At 42.5% G+C, this 23,734-nt stretch overlaps 1 protein-coding gene and 1 long non-coding RNA gene across 14 annotated transcripts in view; one reads left to right on the top strand and one right to left on the bottom strand.

The window, feature by feature from the left end:
• LOC135316532 (uncharacterized) overlaps positions 1–21,015 on the top strand; it is a 47,105-nt gene extending 26,090 nt beyond the window's left edge. For 4 of the 7 annotated variants that reach the window (XR_010375792.1, XR_010375794.1, XR_010375791.1 and 1 more), the window contains 3 exons: positions 749–3,659; positions 4,089–4,257; positions 4,852–13,007. This is a non-coding gene — a long non-coding RNA (uncharacterized LOC135316532). Of the gene's footprint in view, positions 1–748; positions 3,660–4,088; positions 4,258–4,851; positions 13,008–15,318; positions 15,751–16,279 lie in introns of those variants that run through there. The other 3 variants (XR_010375795.1, XR_010375796.1, XR_010375797.1) reach the window with 3 other exon arrangements.
• Positions 1–23,734, bottom strand: part of VPS13D (vacuolar protein sorting 13 homolog D) — a 109,958-nt gene that overhangs the window by 10,489 nt on the left and 75,735 nt on the right. For 6 of the 7 annotated variants that reach the window (XM_064470061.1, XM_064470062.1, XM_064470065.1 and 3 more), the window contains 2 exons: positions 15,053–15,185; positions 13,002–13,197 (listed from right to left, as the gene is read on the bottom strand). The exons of the other annotated variant lie outside the window; for it this stretch is intronic. In XM_064470061.1, the coding sequence (XP_064326131.1) occupies positions 13,002–13,197; positions 15,053–15,185 (329 nt within the window). The remainder of the gene's footprint in view (positions 1–13,001; positions 13,198–15,052; positions 15,186–23,734) is intronic. 7 annotated transcript variants of the gene reach the window in all.

The following is a 23,734-nucleotide window of genomic DNA, read 5'->3' as shown; positions in this document are numbered from 1 at the left end:
TGCATAAAATTTATTGATAAAAGCCTGCTCTGGGCTGTAACTTGGCGTACCGACTTTCAGCCTGGGAACAATTTTTATCCCCTTGAAATAATTATAAAACAACCTTAGTTCAAACAAAGGAAAATTGGCAGGTAATATAAGCCTATGAAACAATTCAATTGCTGCTAGTATTTTGAAGAAATAATATCAAACCTGTTACTTGGCTCCGGGAAAAGTCTGCTTCATAAATACAGGGAGCGCTTTGTCTGAGGAGGCTTTAGTGCATTTCAGACGTTAAGAAGTGACTTAATCTGATAAGTTAGAGGAGGAGTACCCTTACCTCTTCTATCACAGAATGTGCAATAACAAAAATACCCGCTACAGTTGCTTGAGTTCCAGACTGAACTGCACCCGCAGCCTTCTCTGAGTGTTACCGTCCCAGGCACGTCACTGCCACAAAACGAAGACAGCGCTTGTCCCATAGACGTGTAACGGGAGGGCGCAGTGTAGAGCACGCTCACAAGTGCCATAATCAATTAAATGCTAAACATTGTATACCTTAAAAATGATCCTAAAAGCCCACCCATCACAGCAACAAACTACACGTGATGCAGCCATACCACAGCATCACAAGGATAAAAAACGAAAACAAACGTGTGCCATTTCTGACACGGTCTGTATTTCACATCACACCTTTGCCAAATGCTGAAAATCCACGATTTCCACGATTCTTTCCTCGTTGCTGTACTCACTTTGTACTTTGTTTCAGACGTTGAACCCTTGCGAGAAGCAGGGCTCTCCTGAGCATGAAGGGACAGACAGCATTATTTTTTACGTGCTAGTTTGCTGCGTCTGAGAACATTAAGGCTTGGGCCCAATTTCAGAAAAACCTATGGCAAGCTGGGTTTCGTGTTGCGTTGTGACCCTACTGGCAGATGGTAATGCTGTATTTCAAAGGGTAAGTACAGTTGCCTCTTTCCCAGTACTTACCCTTATGAAATAAGCTGTGGGGGTGCAGTTCCCAGTAGGCAGATAATTTCTTCAAGACTTGATGCCTGAACCCAGAGATTTGGCACAACTCTGCGATGGAATTCATTCACCGATTCAGACACAGATGCTTTTAAGGTGTGTTAAAAATGCACACGCAGTGCAGTCAGTCTGAGTGTTGGATTTGGCATCAGAATGTCTCAGTTAGATGCAAGAATGTGTAAAATCACGAGCCAGACAGCTCCCTGCTGACTGCATATCTGAGGAAGCTTATATGCACCGTTTATTCCAGCAAATGCATGGAATATATAGTGCTTGTTAAATGTGTTCCCAAAATGCTAGTTTCAGGCAGAAACATGCAAATAAATGGTGCCTAGGGTTAAAACCTCCCACTTACAGTCAAATCCCTCCTCTTTTGAAGGATCTACCAGCTCAGATGCTGCAGACCTTTATCTGACCCAATATACTTTTAGGAGAACTACAGCATGCTGAAGAAGCAACTGTTTATCATGTAGGCCGTTCCCGCCTACTTCTTAGAGATGTAGCCCTTCTCCCCCCATCCCCTTTCTTTTGTGTAAAAGACCAAACCAAAACTGGACACTACCCATTGGTTTTATGATTGTATACAGCTTCTTCAGGCTCCAAGTTCAAAAGGAAGTGAGAAAACCTTAATGAAGACACCAAGAGTCATTTTTTTAAAAACAGCAGAGCGGCAGATGTACTCGCCCAAATGGCACGTTCTTAGACGTCCATACGAGAAATCCAAGATCGGGTAAGCTGTATGGGGTTGCATATACTAGATACCTACATGGCACTTAGACCAGTCCTACTCCGTGCATTAACCTGCGTTCAACCACTGGCACTCGCTCCACCTCTGACTGCAACAGCTCTGCAGCCAACAAACACTTTTTCAAGCACTTTGGTATCATCCAGCTTAAGAAGTTAACAAAATGTAACACTGCCATCTCAGTTTCTGATTTCTCCCAGACTCTGCTGATCACAGAGTGATGACTAGAGTTGTCAGCTTAAAGTTTCCTGTCTCACAAATGTGTTGAAAAATACTCCCATTCGCCTTCTGATTCAACGTAAAGGATATGGTTCTTAGCAGGGATTTCTTGCAAACACCTATCTGAAAAACATGAGCTGAACGTGCCTTAGCGAAGACTAAAGCACCCATGGCCGTAAATTACTACGCCTCAGGGCATAGTGCGAGGTCTAAAAACTTCTGCACACAGCCTGCCGACAGGCAGGGCAGTGAGGCAGATGGAGCCTTATTTCTGTGCTCAGGTCTACAACGGTCCCATCAAAAACCATCGATGCTGGCCGAGCAATGCCCAGTTGTTGTAAATGCAAACACGGTCACCTTACTTTGAGCATAACAGCAACGTTTCCATGTTGTACTCCTATCTTTCTGGGAAAGCAATTCCTCTTTGGGGAGGAAAGCGAACCAGGGGCCCTGCCCAGCGCCAGGACATTAACTGCTAGGTGTGCATGAAGAGCTCTGCAAAGTGAACTATGATGGCTGCGAGTTTCCTCTTCAGACCCTCCTTTATATACTTTTCCATTAGCACAACTAGGGCTGCAGCAGGCACAGCAAAGTTTTCCAGCACAAACTTCACCTAAAAAAAAAGCTACTCGCAAAGTTTGTTTTGATTTTTAAAGTCAGCAGTTGCAAGAACAACTCAAATCTACTGGCTGTACTTACAAAACTGATAAAAAGCGGTCCACATGTTAACAGCAACATTAGGTGAAAAAATTATCTATAAAAATACCAGCCACATGCTAAATGAGGTGACATCAAGGCAATAAATAGCTCCATCTGTATGAAAGAGTTTGTAGAACAACCCAGAAGACATCTCTGAACAAAAAACTAACTAGCTATGGATAAAGTAGTACTGAAAAAAAGTGGGTTGGATTGTTTTTGGTTAAAAAAAAAAAGAGAAAAAAGATCAGTTTTACATATTTTTCTCAGATCACTTTATAAATCTGCTGCACATTAGAAATCAGACACACATGTATTTTTTCGAAGCAAAGCAAGTTGAAGGTTTACATTTTTAATAGCAATGTGACTATTTCTGAATGGCAGCAGTATATATTACATGCAGTGTGAGAGGGTTAAACAGGACAGCCTCAACTCTTTATAAACTTTTGCCCTCTGGATATGTACTCATTGGCTGCTGTACAAGACTTGAGCTGTATTACACGCCTTCACGATATGGTTCAACTGTCGGTCAGGCTCGGGGCCTGGCAATAGGCCAGACCGCAATCAATGGGACACAAACCTCCCCCTTTCAGATCATCACGAAGGCTCATATTATCTCCTTTTTGTCGTGCTGGTTAAATTTATGGAGCAGAACCCCGAAGCTGCATTCCTTGGCTTGGGCCGGCCCACGCGGGCCTCCCTTTGTTTGGTACTGTAAGCGAGGCGTGCTTTGGAGGATTGCAGGGTTGTTAGTTCAGGCACTGACTGTTTGCTCATGACTGAAATGAAAAGAGTTCAGTGGAAGGGCAAAAGGACAGCACAAGTGTAAAACCCCATCCCAGCAGGCCCTGGGCTCCCATCGACAGACTCTGGACTAGGACCGAACAGAAAACCTCTCCGTTAACGACAAAGGAAAAAAAATCTCTCTAGTAACAGGTAAACAGCCCAGCAGCGTTAGCACACACCTTGCCCCAAGGTCCCTTGCTTTCAGGTAAGCCTGTAATTACTACATAAATATGCACCTCAACTAATCCGGCTTAAAACACTGTTTAGAAGTGGTGGTAGTTTTAAAGCAATGCTGTATCTTTTAGTTTGAAAAGAAAACCTGTGGTCACAAACAGTGCTACTTGTCCAGCCCCATGGCTTAATATTTCTACCACTTTAAACACGTGGAGTAACCTCAGAGCGCCCAATACTGTGATATTTATGCTTGGGAGGAAGATACAGGAAGTAACTCTAGTAAGACACAAAACCACTGGAAACGCAGTATGCAGAGAAGACTTCATTTCGTATATAACGGGCATTTCCTACGTCTTTGTATTTGGTCTCAGAATGGAAAAGGTCCACCGTTGGGTATGCTCAGATACTCTCTACTCCCAGCTTTATTACTGCAGTAATTAAAGGTCACTTCTTGACACAGGTCACAAAATTATGGATGTAAGAAACCTTTAATGTGATGTCAAGGCAAAATCATCTGGAGTGAAAGCAAATGGAACGACTACTTGAAAGACAGTATTCCAAATACATGCAAGAGACATACAGACACGGGAAACCACAGGGACTCTTACTGATTATGCACGTAACATAAGGTACCTGTGTAATTATTCTTCAGTACAGAAAATATCTACGCTACCTCCATTGCTCTTCAGGCTAGTAAAACTTATTCCCGGAAAGCTGCCCTAGCCCTGCTGTACCAGACCTCACCCCGTGGCACAGCAAGCAGGTATTTCAGCACGTGAGGTCGTACAGCCCCTGCGCCGGCGAGCAGTTTGTGCCATTTGTGCTTTAGAAGCAAGTAAATAAACAAATGCTGTATTCCCATCGCATTACACCAGTTTCATCTTTCCTACTATTTTTATGAACTGAAAATACTAGTAAGAGGGCCAAAAGATACTGTAAAAACCCACAGAATGTGTATTAAATTTTTTTCAGTTCTGGGGATTGAGTCCGACTGGTTTAATGCAGTCTGATGATCTGTCCTGGTACATTCCAACAGACACGTCTGTTTTGAATAAAGCTTTTGTTCGTTTCTGGTGCGCACACGCTTTCAGCTTATCCCACCTAATTCTAAGCAAGTAGATTTGTGAATGGAAACTGTGGATACTTTATTGCCTGCTCTTTGATGGCTTTTTAGTTTGTCCTGCTGATGCTAACGCATGAATGTAATTTCTTCTTTTCCCAAGTCTCTCTGATTCCGTTCTGGGAGGTACCATCGCAGACTGGTTAAAGCTGCAGCCCTCTGTAATTGTTCCAGAGCACACTGCACCGGCAGCACCGCGCAGCAGAGCGCTTTCTGAATAAGGTGGGATCTAGAACACGCAAGAATGCCAGACAACAGGAAACACATCACACAGTGAACGGTGCTCCTTTTACTTTCTGGCCTTGGTGTCCAAAAGCTCTTGCTGAAGTATAAGATAATTAGACAAACTACACAGGCTCTAGAAATACAAGTATCTCCTAAGGAAATACCAACTCCTCCCTGTCTAGATGCTTTTCTTTTTGTTAATAGCCAAATACTGTGAAGTGCATGCACAGCGTAAGAATTCCAGTTTGTGGAGCAAATGCAGCCCTCTTAATTGTCACTGCAAGTGTAAGTAGTAGAATGAACCTGTGGTAAATCCAACAAAGGATTTATCAGCACTTTTCAGAAGGAAGCACATAATTGCTTAAATTTTTGATGGACTACGCCAGGCCTACATGACAGTGCCTCGGATTTAACCCAACTGGAAAACATTAGTTACCTCTTGCAAACGTCTGCCTGTCCCAAAAGAAGCAGCAACCCCACGCCTTCAGAAGCGCCGCATTTGGAAGCAAGTGTTGTACCCATGACGTCCCTTTTCAGCCTCCCCTCCTTCCGCACCGGTCTGTCCTAAAACAACGTCATGCCTTTCCTCACAAACTCGTGCCTTTCCCAAACCAGTTACTGTGCACAATGAAGTCAAGCTTAGTCTGGTTCCTGTTCTGAACCCAGCCACAGCAGCAGCCTTCTGTTCAATGCGAACGCTACCAAGCGTCATGGATGCAGCGCCCCGCACCCAGCGATGGAAGCGTTCTTGCCTCTAGCCGTAACTTACCAAGGCGCTATTCTCGTTTGGCAGAGGCTTTCACAGTAAGAACTCTGTATTCATTCATCTTTTGAAATTATTTGTTGCTAATAATGAACGGACTTGCAAAGAAAAATGTGATTTCACATTTTGTGCTCGGCTAACTACTCAGCATTATTCACTTCAATGCCTTCCATTTTTACTCATCTGTCCTCCCCTCGCAACACTCCCTCCCAAGCCCTTTCGCTTTCTGTCCCTTAAACCAGCAGTCTGAATGCATCCAGGGTATCTTTCTGCCCTCAAAGTTAAACACTGATGTTTTAGTGGAAAATCCTTCTTATTCACAAAATAGGTGCTGGTATTTAGAATGACAGTTCAGTCCCTCATAAATTCTCCCTTTCTAATGTTAACAGACATGTTAGGACGAGAGGAAACAGCCTCAAGCTGCGTCAGGGGAGGTTTAGGTTGGGTATTAGGGAAAATGCCTTCCCTGCCAGAGCGGTCAGGCCCTGGCACAGGCTGCCCAGAGAGGGGGGGGAGTCACCATCCCTGGGGGCGCTCAGAAATGTGCAGACATGTCACTTGGGGCCATGGTTTAGGAGGCCTGGGGGTGTTGGGTTGGGGGTTGGACTTGATGGTCTTAGAGGTCTCTTCCAGCCTTAACGATTCTATGGTTCTATGATTCAATATGGCCTAATGCAAGCCAGTAATTGCCTCTTTTTTTTTCTAAAACCTCCTATTACTCAAAACTGTTATATACAGCAGATGTGAAAGTAACCACATCTATATAATATTAATGAAGTATTACATTGCTGCTGTAGGTTCAAACACTGCTTTTTTCTTCCATTCTTTCCATATAGTTAAATTGAGTCAAGTTCAAAAAAGGGGACAGACACAGCCAACTGTAGAGACAACTGATTTCACAAATATTCCAAATATAAATGGTGTCCAGTAATGCAGACACCTAGCCATAACCACCTGGAAACACTATTCAGACGTAAAGCAAGGTATTTGCAGTAACACATAAAAGGGTGTTATAGTTTGGTTTTATAGCAGGTTTTACCACTTTATGTCCATTCAACCGTCTAAAAAGGAAAGGAAGAGGGATATGTTAGCGCAGAGTCTGGGTTTTCCAAATCACCCTGACTTCTGCTGGGAGCTGAGCAGCTAACAGTGCTTTCCTGCAACGAACAACATAGGAACACAGGGAGCTGAGGCATTTTCATACGTGCGGCTCTAGAATTAGAGACTCTGCAATAAAATATGATTAAGCAAACTGAATGTTTTAAAGGTTCATCTTTCTTTTACTATATCCTGTGGATTAAAAAAATAATTAAAACTACAGGCAGCAGAGATATTTTCTTCAACCATGCAATGCAAGTTCTGCTTTATTGTGAAGGACGGAGGCTGCGCTCCCACAGCTCTTTGCCCTAGAGGGGGAAGGCAAAGGCAAAAACCTGTGAGATGCCCAGCCTGTCAGTCCCGGAGGAGGGCACGAAGAAAAAGCTGCCCCCCCCATATTTCTTTCTCTCACAGAGTTGTTCTTGGGCTTAACTCCACTATCCTGTATTTCTAAAGTAAGATCACTGTGAAAATGATATTTTTGTTTTGTGAAATAATAAGTTGTATTATCTAAAGACTGACTTCTTTAGGATTAGTCAGTGTATGAATAGGCAGAGATTCAGAAGTGCAGTGGAATGGGGGATGGCACCGCACTCCATCCTCAATTCTCACGATTTTAGGCACTCCACAAGAGTAACCACATGCCCCAACTGCTTGAATTCCTTCCACAGAGATTTAAGGGGAACTAGACTGGTGGAGTGAACATGCAAAGCAATCCTGGCAGGGTTCCCCTCACAGTCAAACACAATCATTACTTGACACTTTTGTGACAAAAAGCCCTATTAGTTTCTTCAAGTACCGCATGTGAGACTTATTTCTGTGTAGTCTAGGGAAGACTGCACTTCCTTATAATCTGAGTAATTTCTTCGGAAAATAATTCTGAGTTAGGGCAAGGAAAAAATAAATCAATCTTACAGAAAGCTGCAGAAAAGAAAAGCATAGTCACAACTACATGCCCGAAGTGTCTCATGGCAGTCAGCGCCATTCTCTGAACAGGGAAAAGGAAGAGAAACCTGTTTTCTGTTCATTCTTGAGGGTAGCTTCATTTACTTAGAAATCATTTTTGGTCTTAGGCAGTGGATTATTGTCTCTTTCTAGTTAAGAAACTAAACTAGCTGAGGTGCATTATCAGAAAATTAAGGTTTCAAGATGAAGGTATCCATAGTGGAAAGGTAACAGGGCTGCAGTCTGAAGAGCCGCCCCCCCCGGCGAATCTCCATTCACTGACGCAGCAAGCACGAGCAGACAGCTGAAGAACAGCGCGGGGTCTCCGCCAGAACTACCCAAAGTTACCAGCGGTAAATGAAAACCTAACCGAAGAACACCGAGCAGGTGAGACTGGTAAGGGGAAAGGATTAAAGCAGGGAGAAGTGTCTACTGAGGCACTGCAAAATGTGTGGGCACAAAACCAGGCTTGCTTAACTTCAAGGATCTAGTAAAAGCAGCATGTAAAATTACATTTGGAGAGGACAAAGTAAGAGGCGTTTAAAACTCCATTGAGGACAATGAAGTACTAAAGGACCTGAAGAGGTCAGAAATATGGCAGGAAATGAAATGGGATTCAACCTACAAAATTGCAACCTGGTTCATCTGGGGAAAAATAATCCAGAACACAAATATTAAATGACAAGGAGATATTTGCAAAGCAGTAAAATAAAACAAAACTTTAAAAAACCACCCCACCTCTTGGGGGAAAATAGCGAGCAGAAAACTGGATATCAATTTGCAACGTGATATGGCAGTAAAACCAGCCAGCACAGTTCTGGATGACTTGCAGAGCACAGCTTGTCACAGACCCGGGATATGACGGTCCCTTTTCACACAATACTGATGGGAACTTACAGGCCGGGGGGATTTCAAAGTAACTCAGCAGCAGCAATGGAGGAATCTGGATAGGCTAATGACAGAGGAATGTAAACCCGTAAAATCGAGTTCAGCAGTGACTGAAGATGGGAGGTGGGGCTAACACTGAGGCAAAGCCAGTGTCTACAGCCATTTAACAGGGTGCCACCGGAGTAAAATGGACAAACTCGCTCAAAATAAAACCGACCGTTTGAGAAAACAGTTCGTTATAAAGACCCGTTATCCCGCTGGGAAAAAAGAGGAAAGAGGATATGAAGGAAATCATGCTGCCCAAGTCATTTACAGATTAGATTAATAAATCAGCTGAACTGTCCTGTACGCAACATTGCCAGATTTACACAACACAATGAACACTCGCCGACAAATTCTTGTTTCTAGGAAAATCTTAGGGGGGGCTTACCAGAAGAATAATGTCTCGCTCACCAGAGTCACGGCCCATACATGACTGACATTACTGTAAAGACCCTTGAAGTAAGGTCCAGATCAAGTCCAAGGTCGGGATGGAATTTGGAACACATACAGAGGTGTTAAGGTTCAAGTAATATTTAACCTTAAAACTTGAGAACCTTGGGAATATACTGTTTGCAGTACATTAGCTGAGTTGGTGTTCCATACAGTCGGGTACCTATTTTCTACTACTTCTCAGTGTCATTGACACCCACGCTCCCAGGTTTTCTGCTTTAGACCTTACAATCCAAACCACAGCTATCAGAGAGATGGACACACGAAGGAAAAACAGAATTAAAATCACCTGCTGTTGATGTTGTCTCAAACTTTGCAACCTCACTGCACTTTTCTGGGTGAAAGCATGGAAGCGGTGAGGAAAAGAACAACTAGTACAGGCTGCTCCTTTGCAGGCAAAGCACATTTAAAAGAATCAAATATTTACATAAGAAGTTTCTGTGACCATACTGGCTTGCCAATCTCAAACTATTCCTAACTAACGCGGTCTAGTTCCCTGAACGAATTCATTAGAATTGGGTAGGTCACAGACTTCTCTCCTTACTTCTAAGTTTCACATTGTGACTGTCAGAAAAGAATACAAACCCTTGCAACAACAGTTCAAGAATAATCTTAAACTTGCACTGACCTGGCAGAAGCCTGAGAGAAAGCCACAAGGGCAGTTTCCTCCGCTGCTTGTGAAGTTAGACACACATCTAAATATAAATGTTCTTTACTTGTGCTGCACCAGGACTTAAAACACGTTTCTAGGAGAGAGCTTTCCAAGCAGATCTAGAGGCATAACAGCTTTCCTGTTTTGAACTGGTCTTTAAGACTTTTGGCAGTATATGACAAATATGGAAATAATCAGAACTCTTGTATGTGACACTAGAGTACTTGGAACACATAAAACCCACTCAAAAAAGGTATCAAGTCACAGGCATTAACTGCTTATAAATTAGATGTATGCTGCATTGTCAACAACTATTTTATGCTCTCCCCTGCATTAAAATTTAAAAGTATTAAGGCAGCTTTATTAATAAAAAACAAGCATAATAAATTATATGATTACATAATAAGTTATAAGATTAGGCTTGAAAAAATCCTGCCTAAAGTCAGATTTTAAAAATATTTTCTCATCCTTTAAACACATCACCTTTTAAACGACCACTGAAGCTACAAAGCCATCGTCTGCCTCTCAGCCGCATTAGTCTGGCTCCATGTTCCAAACACAGGGTTACGCTGGCTGCCGGCGTCCCGATACAAATCAATACATTCTGAAGCCACGAGACCTACGCCCGCGCAGCGTGACCACAGTAACACAAGCCACAGAGTCTCCCTCAGCGTTCTGCCCGCCCAGTGACTCTGCTGGCATTAGGACATGCCTTTTAGGAAAGCCTACAACCTCAGTTAAAATTCACCTCACTCAGAACTGATCCAATGGTTAAAGTCAAGCAGCTTAAATTCAGGGCTTTTTAAAAATTCAACCATGTAATTAGAGAATTGTGAGGGGCCTATACTTCACGCTCATGTATCATGCTATTTAAATGCAACTGTAATTAACTGGTTGACTCAACTTTGCACCAATACCAGAAACTCGCACACACGCTGTCGGTCTCAAGAAAAGGTCAAGATGGCTCTTACCAAGCTGATTAACTCCCATTCTTCAACTGCTCAAAACTACACTCGAGGTCAGTTACTGCCATAAACTGCGATTCGGCAGGGTTAGCTGTTTTTGTGCACTTTGCTTGGAAGAGTCCACATGGCCCAGCATGCTTAAACAGAATATTCAACTGGAGCCAGCAGCTCGGGTTTGGAACACTGTCCTATTTTGATTCCAAACCACACATATTTGAACAGTTAACAAATGCAGCAGGGGGATATTGGTACACAGCAGTCTAAAAAATGTACAAATCCTTTGTTGGACTTTTTTTTTTTTTTTTTAAATACACCCGAAAGAACAATCTGGTTGCTTCGTTATATAAGCACATCAAAAAAAACCCCTTACCAAACAAAAGATGAGTGCAACGTTGCTTTTATGTGGTGATGATGTTATTTGGGGTTTTTTCCCCTCCTACATTATCTACATGTTCTCAAGTATATTTGTTTATCTAAAATAAGTTTTGATCAGATTTTTTTAGACTGGAGAGGTGTAGCAAGTGGGAAAGGTTTGGTTTGTTGTTTGGTTTTTTTCTCCTTGTATAAGGTTGCTGTATCAGAAACTTTTTGCAGAGTGTGTGTAAACACTAAAGTAATTTCACAGTGTGCTCGTCTAGGACGTTAGTGTGCCAGAATCTAGCGGAAGCAAAAACGTGGTTCAGCTCATCTGTCTTAACCTCATCCCTTAACTGACAGTTAACACGTTGAAAGGAAATACGTCCCGTAGGCAAACACAAGCTAGAGATAAGGTTGGCTGAAGGCAACTCTCCCAGTCGCTGTCTGGTTTGTCAACTGTTGGTAACATCACGGCTCCTGTGCACAGGCTGTATCTCACAGAGGTATGTCAAAACAGGAATTTAAAGTATATATGTGTCTTGAAACAAACTAACACAAACACAGCTGAACTGGTAAGACAACTAACAGTACAGCCAGGTGTGTTTCTCCCCACCTTTAAATAAATCAACCAATCTGTACCATCACAAAATTAAGACACATACAAGCAAAAGAGCAGTCGTGTTTTCTCAGGGATGCGCTCAGAGCTCCCGTGTAATTTTATGTGTGCACATACTTATCAAAGAGTAACCCTTGACCTCTTGGGTTTACAAATCAAGCTACGCACCAAATACATAAGACACACGTGAACACCTCCATTTTCGCAGCACTGCACACCTAGGTTCACCCTTCAAAGTTTCCTGCACCTCACCCACACTCCATCGAGCTCGTTGTTCTTTACTGGAACGCTGATGGTAGACGCTTCAGGACCCCAGGCATGGTACAATAAAACACAGGAAATGGAAAAGCCAAATGGGAAGACAAAACAACCAGAAAACCCAACTTTTGGCAAGCATTTTCCTCTAAGTTTTCTGCCAATAAATTTACTTAGGATTTTCTTTCACTTCTTCAGCACGCAGGATCTCACATACGTAGAACAGGGCTTCTTGGCACAGCGCCATCATATACAGTGAGCTCTTGGCCACAGAGAGTAAAAAGAATCTTCTCTCAGAGTGGCCTTTTTAGAACTTAGCCCTCTCCCTCTTCCACGTTCATAGTCAGTGCTAACGAACATTCATTTACTTTAAATATAATTATTGTTATTTTGTAGAGACCACATCGCACTAGCACCCGGACACGGGAAGCAAGCCAGAGCATCTGTCCTGACGTGCCGACACTTATCGCCCACGTATGTGCGGGTAAACGGGTAAGCATGTGGCCATAAGGGCACATATCCCCGCTTCGTGTAAGCGAGAACTGTTGTACCAAACGACAGCTGGAAGATAATGCCACTCTACTGATGCCACAACTCTTCAAACCTTTGCAGAATTGTTTTTCTACACAACTAAATGGAAGCTGGAGGTCGAGCAGGGAGAACTCTTCCATTTAAGCTCTGCATAAGGATTCCATCTCATCACATACAGCCTTTTAAAAATTCTGCTTTAATCTAATGCCGAAGCTTAGTAATCCCTATTTGATGCTGCAGCGTTCCCATGCAAACTGCACTCCTGTTACAGTGTCAACAAATGCCGTCTATTAAAGAAAAAGCAAATTGAGTGAAATGGGCTACATCACTAATAACAGCTCACAGTAATTGTTGATTAAATGATTGCTGCTTTGGGTAAGGAAAGATAATCAGATCAGAAACTGCAGCAGGTATTTACACGCACTTTTACAGTTTTATTGATTGGAAACATAAACCGCGTACTGACCTGGGGCCACTGAGAGTTGCGGTGTCCCTCACCGCCTGCGCGGTTTCCGAGGCGAAATCCAGAGCCCCAGCCACAGGCTTGGTTACTGTGCCAACCAGCCCCTTCCCGAGGCCCGATATGAAACCACTGACACCTCCTTCAGTTTTCACACCTTCGACTGTTGAAGTTATTACACTTGTCAGTCCTCCAATGATACCTAGCAGAGACAAGAACAGCAAAGTAGGCCAGGGGTATCGCCTCTCAAAACGACAGAGCCTTGCCACAGCTGACGCCGCCTGCCTACATGACTTACTGTCAAGCTTAATAGAAATGTGCATTTCATGTAATCCAAAACCTGTTTCGCACCCAATTACATTAGCTAATAATACTTTGTATATGCAGTATACGCATGCGTACGCACCGACAATAATATCCCACAGAAAAAGATTTAATTATTAAATATGTATATTTTTAAATACTTCTCTACTATTTTATTTCCCAGCTGTATTTACACAAACAGCCCTCGTCTGTTCCTAAGGTGAAGCTCTTACTTACCACGTGACAAAATTCTACTACCACAAAAACTTACGCAATTTGAGACAGAAAATAGAAAAGTGCGTTTCTCCACCAGAAGTAGTTAATTATTTTAAACTGGCACTGCACAATTCTAACTGTGGTGCTGCCCGCAGATGTTTCTGGGCACATTTCTGTTGCTGCGACTCCAAATGCTCTGAAGAAATCAAGAGCCTACTGAGGCTTCAGGGGACTTGGAACGGTTCATATTATCTGGGAACAGATTTTTCACTTTTACAGATTTCACACCTCCTCCACTAGAATAGCACAGCTTTTAGTGAACTGGCTTAAGCACTCATTTAAAAATGCTTACACCTTTCGGCTCTTCAGCTTTCGGCAGCCAGACACTCTTTTAAGGTCTGTAAGTGAAGTACAGACCAGGCAGCATCTTAACTTCCAAACTCGAGAAGCAGAGAGTATTTAAATCACTTCTCCTGAGTAATTATCGGTTATAGTTTATTCCTACATTGCAACAGATAGGATTTAACAGTTATTTGCTTTTTTGAAAGAAATTGGGAAGCTTTTAAAAACTCCACAGAATTAAACTAAAACAGGCCCACTAATTGCTGGGTAACACAACACAAATGAAGTGCTTTTAGAATTGACTTTTCAGCAAAGACTGACAGGTTTCAGATTTCCTGAGTTTCCGCCAATATAATTTGTATCAGACTTTCCAGCACACTGGTGTGAGAGAAACCTCTCGTGATCCATTCGAACACCTACAGCGTCTCTTTATGACTAAAGTCTAGCGTAAAGGCTTTTGCTCAGCATAGGCGAGAACGCTGTTTTAGTGAGAGCCAGATCATCTTACGCAGGCTGCAACAGTTGTGCTAGAAGTCTGACATTTAAACAAACTGAGTCAAGATCATGCAAAATATAAATATTTGATTTAAACTTGGCTTATATTGATTTAACTTTCTTCAACAGATAAATCATGAACTAAATTGAGTGAGATTCTGGCCAAATTAAGACTAGTCCACCGCCTTTCACACGGATTTATTTCTCTAGTTCTTAGCAGACTTAAAAAAAACAACACAAACCCACAAAATAACTGAACTGGTGAAATGTTCTTTAAACTGATGCACTGATTCTGAGGAAACTCGGGTTTCTGGAGCTGAAAGCAAACGTAAGAAAGCTACAATCCAACCATACTAATATTTATTTTAATGTCTGGCCTTCAAAAGGCCTGGTTGCCTGGGTATTCTATGACTCTATAAGGAAACTGATGTTTTGGATGAACTTGCTTTGAAATTTCGTTTTACTTTGCAAAACAGCTTTTACTTACAGTTACACGTAAAAAGAGCTTATTCTTAAATGCAGTTTCTGTCACCAAACGATCCCCCAGCCCGACCCGCAAGCAGTCAAATTCAAACATAAAGCCTATGATAGCCCCACTTCCCTGGCCTCAAATAATCACCCAAGAGGAATTCAAACTGTTCCTTCCCATCTGATCATTACTCCTGAGAGAGAAATGAGTTAAAATTACAGCTGAGGGTTACCATGTGCAAGTCCATGGATTCCAGCTACAAGATGTTCCCCGCTAGTTGCGGCATGATACCGAATGTATTCTCGTTCGGTTTGATGTCTGTTATCCATTGTCTTTCCCAAACCATCTGACAAGGTCCCAGCGAACTGTAAGAGAGCAACCTTTTCTGTTAATAAAAGAGCGCACAGTGTTTCTCTTACGTAGATTTACTGAAGAAAATTCCTAGATTCTAGTTGTGAAATACAGATTTATACAACTCATTTTCTTCCACGTCTGCAGTCGGCCCAGCTTTTTTGCCACGAAGAAAGCTCTGAAGGACATTAACCTGCGCTTTCCATTGGTGCGGCTTAAATCCTGAGGTGACAGTCAAGAGGCAAGTAGGTGCCCAGCTGCAGCGGCCGAGCCAAGCCGAACGACGTCTGTGCAAGACGTACCAAGAGAAGCGCCAGTGACCCAACCGCAACCTTTCGGGTATCACAAGAATGTTATTCAGACACAAAGCTTTTCTCCTGCAAAGATATGTGAAAAGCTTCAAGGCAAATATGCCTGTCATGAAACCAAAACATTTGCAAGAGTTAATTAAATTCTTTTTTAGTAACACACTGTCGAAGTGGCTCCGTGTGAGATCAGCTGGCGGGGGAGCCGCGCCACCCTCGCCGCAGCACACGGGGCGGTCTGCTGAAAGATGGCTACGTTGGTAAGCGTCCGCAGGTACTCTACACCGCAAAACAAGAGCCTGAGGGGAGCCCTGAACGTGTGTGGAGCGTTTTTACTCCTTATGCTTACCTTTATCAGTATGGGGGAAGACTTGAGCCATATTTACTGATAAAAGAGGACGTCTAAGTCCAAACAGGATTTGTTCTGAGAACTCTGACCGTTACTGAGTACCAGCCTATGAAAACGCACCAAATAAAAATGATCTATTGTGATCTGTTGGCCTTTAGTTTGACAAAATCAGATACAAAGCAGGCTTGGCGGAGGGAGGGAGGCAAGAAAAGGAGACCAAAAACCTGAAACCTTATCTCATAGTCAGGATAAATACTACAGAATTATTAGAGAAAAGTACTCCTAGCAGGCGTTTTCCTGGAATAACCTCCAAAAACTAGCTGGTTTTTGGTTATGTGCAGTTGTTCATCTTCTGTAACTCCCTCAACTAGAATCAGCATTCTTACAATATCCTTTCGATAAATGAACTTCACCGCTGAAAGGAAAGATAATTCAATGCTTTGTTGTGTCTTAGACTAGGGCTGGGGAATGCACCAGGTGCCCCAGAAACATCGAAGATACTCCATGGCTGCAGCAATGGTGAAGTCATTGCTGTCCCGCACGATCATAGCTCCTCTGCGACAAGAACTTCGTCGTTTCAGAACTGTTTGTGGACGCTGCCCTGCCCATTGCTCAGCGTAGCTTTGTTGCGTGCATCTCCTCCGCATCCGTGTTAGGTATGCCAAAAACCGCTACGTGATTAAGGTGTGCACCTGAAGACAACTAAAACCTGGTGTGAAATTCTGATTCGAATACACTAAAGGTTGAAAAAGACAAACGGTTAATTTATGTGCTTAACGCAATGACAAAGTCCCCTTCCTTCTTCTGCCATTCCTTCCAAGGCTACTTTTCTTTCTTACTAGTGGCGTGATTTCCCAGTTTTAGATACTTCTTTCCAGCTCAAAGACAAACTAGTTCAGCGGCTCCAATTATCTAAACAAGGAGACTTTAACAACATGAATGAAAATCAAATCCCATGACCCTTCTTGTGACTTGATCACATGGACACTAAACAGAGCATAGTGAGCAGTGACTGAATTACTCCTGACCTCTCTGTGAACTTAATGTAGATTTTTTCTTAAAATTAGCCTAGAAATACAAATCAACCTGAAGCTATCTATTATCTGTGTTTAAGGTTGGGACTTTTTCTGGACAAATACTTTGCTTTAAGGGGATTAGAGCAGTTGCTATAAAAATTAAAAGACTCAATAGGCCTTCAAAATTCAAATCTCATTAAGCAATCTGTCAAGGCCTGAAAATGATTTTTCAAGAACAGATTTTGAAAGTTACCTTAGCACATGATCGGACAACCAGCCAGCAGGAACAAACCAGCTTACTAATGGTGATCAAAACTGGTAAAGCTCTCCTTACAGCTTTGGCTTCCCCCCGCCCAGCTCCACTACACCAGCTTTCCTGGTAAATACAATCCAGTCTTTCCTCAGATCTTCCTTCCTCTGTGAAGCAGGATCTGACACCTAATAGTCAATAACAAATCTGTTCTAGTGTATAGAAAGAATCTAAATGTAATAGTAAATTATTCTCTTAGTAAGGAGAAAAAAGAAAAAGAACACATGCACACAGTTTAAAGGTCAAAGTCTCCGTTAACTGTAAAACCAAGGTTAAATGGGGACATTTTTGTGTTATTTAGAAAATAACACTGAATTACACCTGTAAATAGAACAATTTAAGGACTCTAATGTACCACAAAATGTTTCCATTTTGCCCTCACTCAGGTGACAAAATCTAAACTCAACACACATTAATTACAGAACACGAACTTTGCGTTGAATTACTTTCTGACAGGCCTCCTCCCCCCCTCCCCAGGTACTGCTTGTTTTCTGGCCTCATGTAACGACGACTGAGGCCAAACGCCTGTAGTCACCTGTACCGTCTGTACCTAAACCAAGGGGTTACCCCAGTGAGCACACTGTGCGCAGGTCCCCTCCGAACAGCCTCCAGCTGGGACGCACCGCAGCACTCGTCCTGCTCTGAGGTACCGAACGTAACGTGATCAAGTGTGCCCGTTCGAGGTAAAACGCCAGTGAAGATAAAACAACTGAGCCGTTTCACAGCAAGTCGCGTTTAGGGCTGCTAGGCAAGTGAGCCACTCACCATTTTCTGCTGCAAAATTTAGACTCTTACTTGCAACAAAGGTTTGGACTGTAGTGTCAGCACCGTCCTCATTCGTGATCTGAACAAGACCTACACGTCATCTCTCGTATTACCCAACACAGGTAATACCACGTGAGTGAAGTAACTGCTCGGTATCAGAAATGGGCCATACTTTTCTGAGCACCTCAGAAATAACTTTCCCTGAAATGTTTTATGAAGCCTATTTCAGCACACAGGATTGCACCTACCTGTATAAAAAGGAAAAATAAAGATTTTGAACGTAAAAAACCCCAACCAGACACAAACCCGCATACCACCTTATGCCCAGGCTGTGCAGATTATAACCCTTGTGTTAAGAAGTTACTCAGCAGTAGCAAGTTATTTCAGAATCAGAAACTTGAGTAAGGATCGCAAATTTAAGCAGTTTAAGTCCAGCTTAAACTTGGAAGGGAGATTTGGACAAGTTAAAGCAGAAAAGCAGACTTGCCTTTCTTCCCTCAAAAAGTCTTGCTTTTAGATGCCTCCTTTGAGAAGTGCAATATTAGATATTGAGATTTGGATAGTAAGACTTGTGGAAGAGCAGCGATGGCAGCTTATTGAGCTGTTACCCCGGTCATGCAGAAAACAGTCTCCAGATAAACAAAGGTGACAACAAAAGCCCGATCCCCCCTTGTCTTCCTTGGCTTCTGTTAATAAGGTGTGACCTGATAACTTCAAAGCCTGCTTAAGACCATGTAAATGCCAACATAACTAAACACAACAGTCTGTGGAACAAACATGAAACCAATCAAGGGACTTCTAAAAACCAGCCCCCCCCCCCGCTTCTCTATCCTAATTGTCATCCTGAGTCCTTTGTCTACTTGCCGATGAGAAAAAGAAATTAATAACTTGGGGTTTTCCCTCTGCATTTTCCCCCATTGCAGACATCCTTTTCCTTGAAACAGAACTGCAACTCAACGCGTCAGGATCAGCTCCGTTACCCGCTTCCTAACCAAAAGGCACCAGAATGTCACTGAATGAAGCCAGCCTACACGTTAGGCACATGTCGGGTATTTTACTTGTCCAAACGAAGCCAAATATGGATCTTCACACTACTATTTAAAAGTTCTGTCATTTCAGGTACCAAAAATATTTCAACCTATCATTAATATGGATTGTTTAATCCTCTGCCTCATCCATTCTGCCTGGGCAGAAAAAGGAGCAGCTCTCCAACAAGCTCCAGTCATCTCGGTGTTCATCCCCCTTCGCTCACCGACACCCTCTTTCTCTGACTCTTCTTGTCACCGAAGGGGCTGGTACTTCCTGCGGTTCCCCCTGTGGAGGGACACTTTCCTTCCAGGTCTACATTCTAAAAGACACTTGATCCCTGCTTTTCATCCCACGCCCATTCATATATGATGCGATGCTCCCAACTGGTAATATGCTACAAGCAGAAAATATGACGCACTACACTACATTGACTTAAGCCTCTGTGGTCTAACATAAACCGATCCTCCCGAGGAGGGTGAAATACGACGATTTTCACATTTCCCTCCAAATTCCAGCGCATTATGCTACCGTGAACACTGCCTTTGGACCAACACGTGAACCACTCAGCGCTTCACGATTACTGAGAATGTTGTTACACTTCCATAAGCCCGGGGCACACTGGCCTCAGCCGCCGCCTCTGCAGATACCAGTAAACAGATGATTCATCACTTCTTGTTTTATGTTTACAGTGTGACCAATCAATATTAGCGATCTACCGGGATCTATCTGCAACAACAGTTGAAATAGTATCTGTACAAGAAACTGATCTATTCATGTTTTGCGTCTTTTTGGTGTGTGTGTTTGTTTTTCTCCTTCTTTTTAAAGGCCCAATAATTCAGGAAGTTTTGCCACAAAAACGTTTACCACAGACTATGGATCCTTTGCCGTTTCAAGCAATAGAAGAAAACGAAGAACAGCCATACACAGTGTTTGTGAATCAAAGCTGGTGCCAAATAATAAGGCTTACGGGGCACAAGAAGAATTCAAAGCAAATGAGAACTAATTCTAGACTTTGTACTGCATGTTCCCTCTAAGCCAGATGCATGAAGCACACAGCATGGAAATAAGTTTTAAGTGATCTTTTAAAGGCTTTTTAAGCTCTTGGCACTGCCCAGTTCTCTAAGGACACCCCAAAAGGATAAATACACAATTATGACTTTAGCACAAACATTCTGTGGTAATTCTAGCATCAGAGAACGGGACATTTACAAGTATTATTGACTGAGCGAAGTAGAACATTGCAAGATGGAATTTTAAGGGAGAAAGTGATGAAATTAAATATAGGTCAGTTCTAACTCCTGTGCAAACCTCACAGTGAATGGCATTCAAATTAGAAATGGCAGGGTTTACTCAGTTCTCATCTTTGCTTTGCAGAACTCATTTAAAAAGAGCTCTTTGTTGAACTCCACTCAACTCTAGCCCTAACCTAACCTTTCAAAAAAAAACCCCCTTGAACACCACCCATTAATGATGTTCGTATTTTTATCTCCAGTAATAAAAGCTAGTTCTCAGAGACCAAAGCACAAATTTAAGTGTGTTATTTCAGCAAGGTGGAAAAGAGTATTTAAAATTTATTTAAGTTAGAAAGTCTAATGTAAACTGTGAATTATGTCATCATCAGTTCTCTCACACACACTTGCATCTTCCAAAAGAGGAAAATCCTTACTCATGATGATTAAAAGTCATTCCACAGTTTCAACAGTAACTGCCCTAAATATCATTAACTGTCCATGTGAACGAGAAGAGCTGCTTATCACCGGAAACAAAGGCTGTACAGGTAAAGAAAGAACAGTGAATACCAGATTTCTGAATGTGAGTTCTCTTAAATACATCCTTCCTTACAGCCCTAAGCAGGAACACTGGGTTTGGAACTTCACTTTCCTCCCCTCTGCTACCTCAACTTTCTCCTCCTTTCTGAGGTACTGGCAGCAGGAGCAGGAGGCATCACAGCACAGACGGCTTGGAAGGAGTAAACATTGCAAATCATTGCATTCGGTGAACACACCAGTAAACCCCTACTACATACATATATGCACACAGAGCAAATATTAGCTGGAAAATACTGACACCCCCCGCCCCGAAATATGCGTTCATATGCAGTTTTACACAGAACATTATTTTAACAAGTTTTTTTAAAAAAATAAGCTGTCTTTGTAGCATGAAACAATTATCTGCTTCTTTAGGTATTATCTAAACATATTTAAAATAAAATGTCAACACATATTTTGTAGATATCTAAAACAGTTATCTTAAAACATAGCTATAAATTATATAATAAACTCAAGTAGATGGAAAGCGTTAGAAGCTAGAGGCTACTTTCTTTTGAACTGTGGTTTTGTTTTTTGAAAAAACCCACACCAACCCCCCTCCCTGCTCAACAGAACTTTGGGAAGCACTGTTCGGCCAAGTGATCAGATACTATGGACTATGATTAAACATTTAATACACACCTGTGAGCTTAATCCCTCGTGGTTACTTGCCTTCTAGCAGTATCATTAAAAATCACCTTTATTTCCTACATCTCTCCAACCTGTTACAGGTATTTTAGAGGAAGACAATTTCGACACCAACTGCTGACAGTAAAATACAACAGTTCAAAATTAAGCATGTATTTTGCTATACGGAGGCAAAAACCTTCACAGCGTCCATGTCATAGGCTAAGCAGACATACATAAGTGCTGCTGGGATTTGTTACGGTTAAAAAAAGTTTTAGTGCCATCAGCCATCCTCACATCTTGGGGTTATTCTTCTGAAAGTGTAAAAATAAGAGACACGCAGCATTCGTGCATATACATAATGACTAGGTGCAATGGGACAGATAAAGATGCCTAGTAAATTCTTCAGCCTAAGTTTCCTTGCTTTTATTGCAATGTCTCAAGATTGACATTTAATATATTTCTGCAATTTAGCATAAGAACAACTTTAAGAGCAGCTTCTTTACAAATCCACACATGGAATATAATGGAATGGAAGCACTACACATTTAATTTTACAAATGGGACATCAGTAAGGGGGCAGCCAACACAGCTTCCTCCTTCCACATCACTGTGGTCACCTGTGCGTTACGCTGGGACTGAGAAACGAAATGCTTTTGGTATTTGAAAAAAAATAGCAGGTGTGTGTTTGTCAGATTCAAAAGTCCCAGCTCTCTGAAGCTGTTCCACAAAACACTTTTGCATGGCTCCTCACAGCCTGTTAAGAATTACTCAGGTATTTAAGCAAGAAGGTTTGTGAATTCAGTTAAATTTATATGCTATATACTTTTCCACTTTCCTTTACGCACTAATACATACTCAGGTCAACCGTTAAACACAGCCCTGAACGGAAAGGGCGGTTCAGGCCGAGCCCAAAACGCATTTGTAACCGAGTCAAATTGCAGAGAGAGAAATGTGTAATGGAACTATGAATAGAACTGACACAGAAAATACAAAATCAGCAAAACGCTATAATCAGCTTCTCATTTTAAGAGACACATAAACTTTGACCCTCTCTAAATTACTGACAACCAAGAGGAGGCAACAGCTTTTCCCACTGAACAAACATATGTATGTTGAGATTTTCTGCAGCGCTCTCCACCCCTATTGATGTCATATAACCAAAGGAAAGGAGCTTTAATTAGCTCACATCCCATCGTTAACTAAGCTTCCTAATGCATCCTGACAAGGGCCTGTTGGCGGGGTGATCTGCGAAGCCCCCTGACGCGCTGCCTGCATGGATGCCTGATTAGCCGGGTCTCCCAGGGGAGCCCCCCCTGTTTTCATCTCCACAGATGCCTGATGAGTTGGGTAGCTTCCCTCAAGGACCTCCTGGGAAGCTGCACCAGCAGGTGCCCGCTGGCAATAGTTTTGTGTTACAGGGCTGAATGAGTGATCCCTGCAGGAACTGCCGGCTGTTTTCACAGACACAGAAGGCAGTCAAAAGTCCACAGCATGAACTTGGAATGACCCCAATTGCAGAGTCACTGGCGGGTTCATCCGGAGGACAACTGCGCTTTATTAAACAACTAATACTCTTAACAGATAATTCCCCTCCCCCCAACTTTAACTCTTACAAAGCCTCCAGGTCTTCCTGTTTGTTTATTTTGGGGGAATGGGATCGTTTGCCCTCTTACACCCCCCCTCCTGAAAAACCCTCTGTATACCGACAGCCTGAGGAAAAGCCTGAAGAGACCTAGGCCCATTCCTTGAGTTAATACCTCACAACACTATCCAGAGGGTGGCAGCTCACGCTTGCTTTTTAACACCATCTTTACCATTTCTGTTGATTTTTATTTTCCTAGGGCATTTCCTTCCTGCAACTCACCCCAGCAGCCACTCTCTTTCCAGCCACTTTCATTTTCTGCCACGGTCACCTGTGACCACGCTCGGGATCCAAAAGAACCTCCTATTTAGAACCTACAGGTTTTCCACGTCCCATTAGATTTTTGAAGGAAACCTAATGCAAACACGGTAATCCGGCCAGCCACCATGTGTGCGGTGCCAACAGCGAACAAGCCTTTGAGGGACGAGGCGTTTGGATCCGTTGAACTGATGCCAATCATCTATCGTTACCGCTTCAGAGGATACCTCGGCCATCTACTGTGGACATAAAACCACTGCTCTTCTCAGGGATACATAGCCAAGGAATTTCAAGTTTAAATCTATACTCTACACAACTATACAGCTTTAAATATACAGTAGGGAGGTGTAGTTAGCCTTTTGTCAACACTGAAGTCATTAATTTCAAACCCACACCCCATTTTTTCCTCCTTCAAATGCTCACTGTCGTATATGGGACACATATGCCTGTT

Source organism: Phalacrocorax carbo, chromosome 20 (genome assembly GCF_963921805.1).
Source record: "Phalacrocorax carbo chromosome 20, bPhaCar2.1, whole genome shotgun sequence".
Lineage (NCBI taxonomy): Eukaryota > Metazoa > Chordata > Aves > Suliformes > Phalacrocoracidae > Phalacrocorax > Phalacrocorax carbo.
This window is presented reverse-complemented; position numbering and strand designations above follow the sequence as displayed.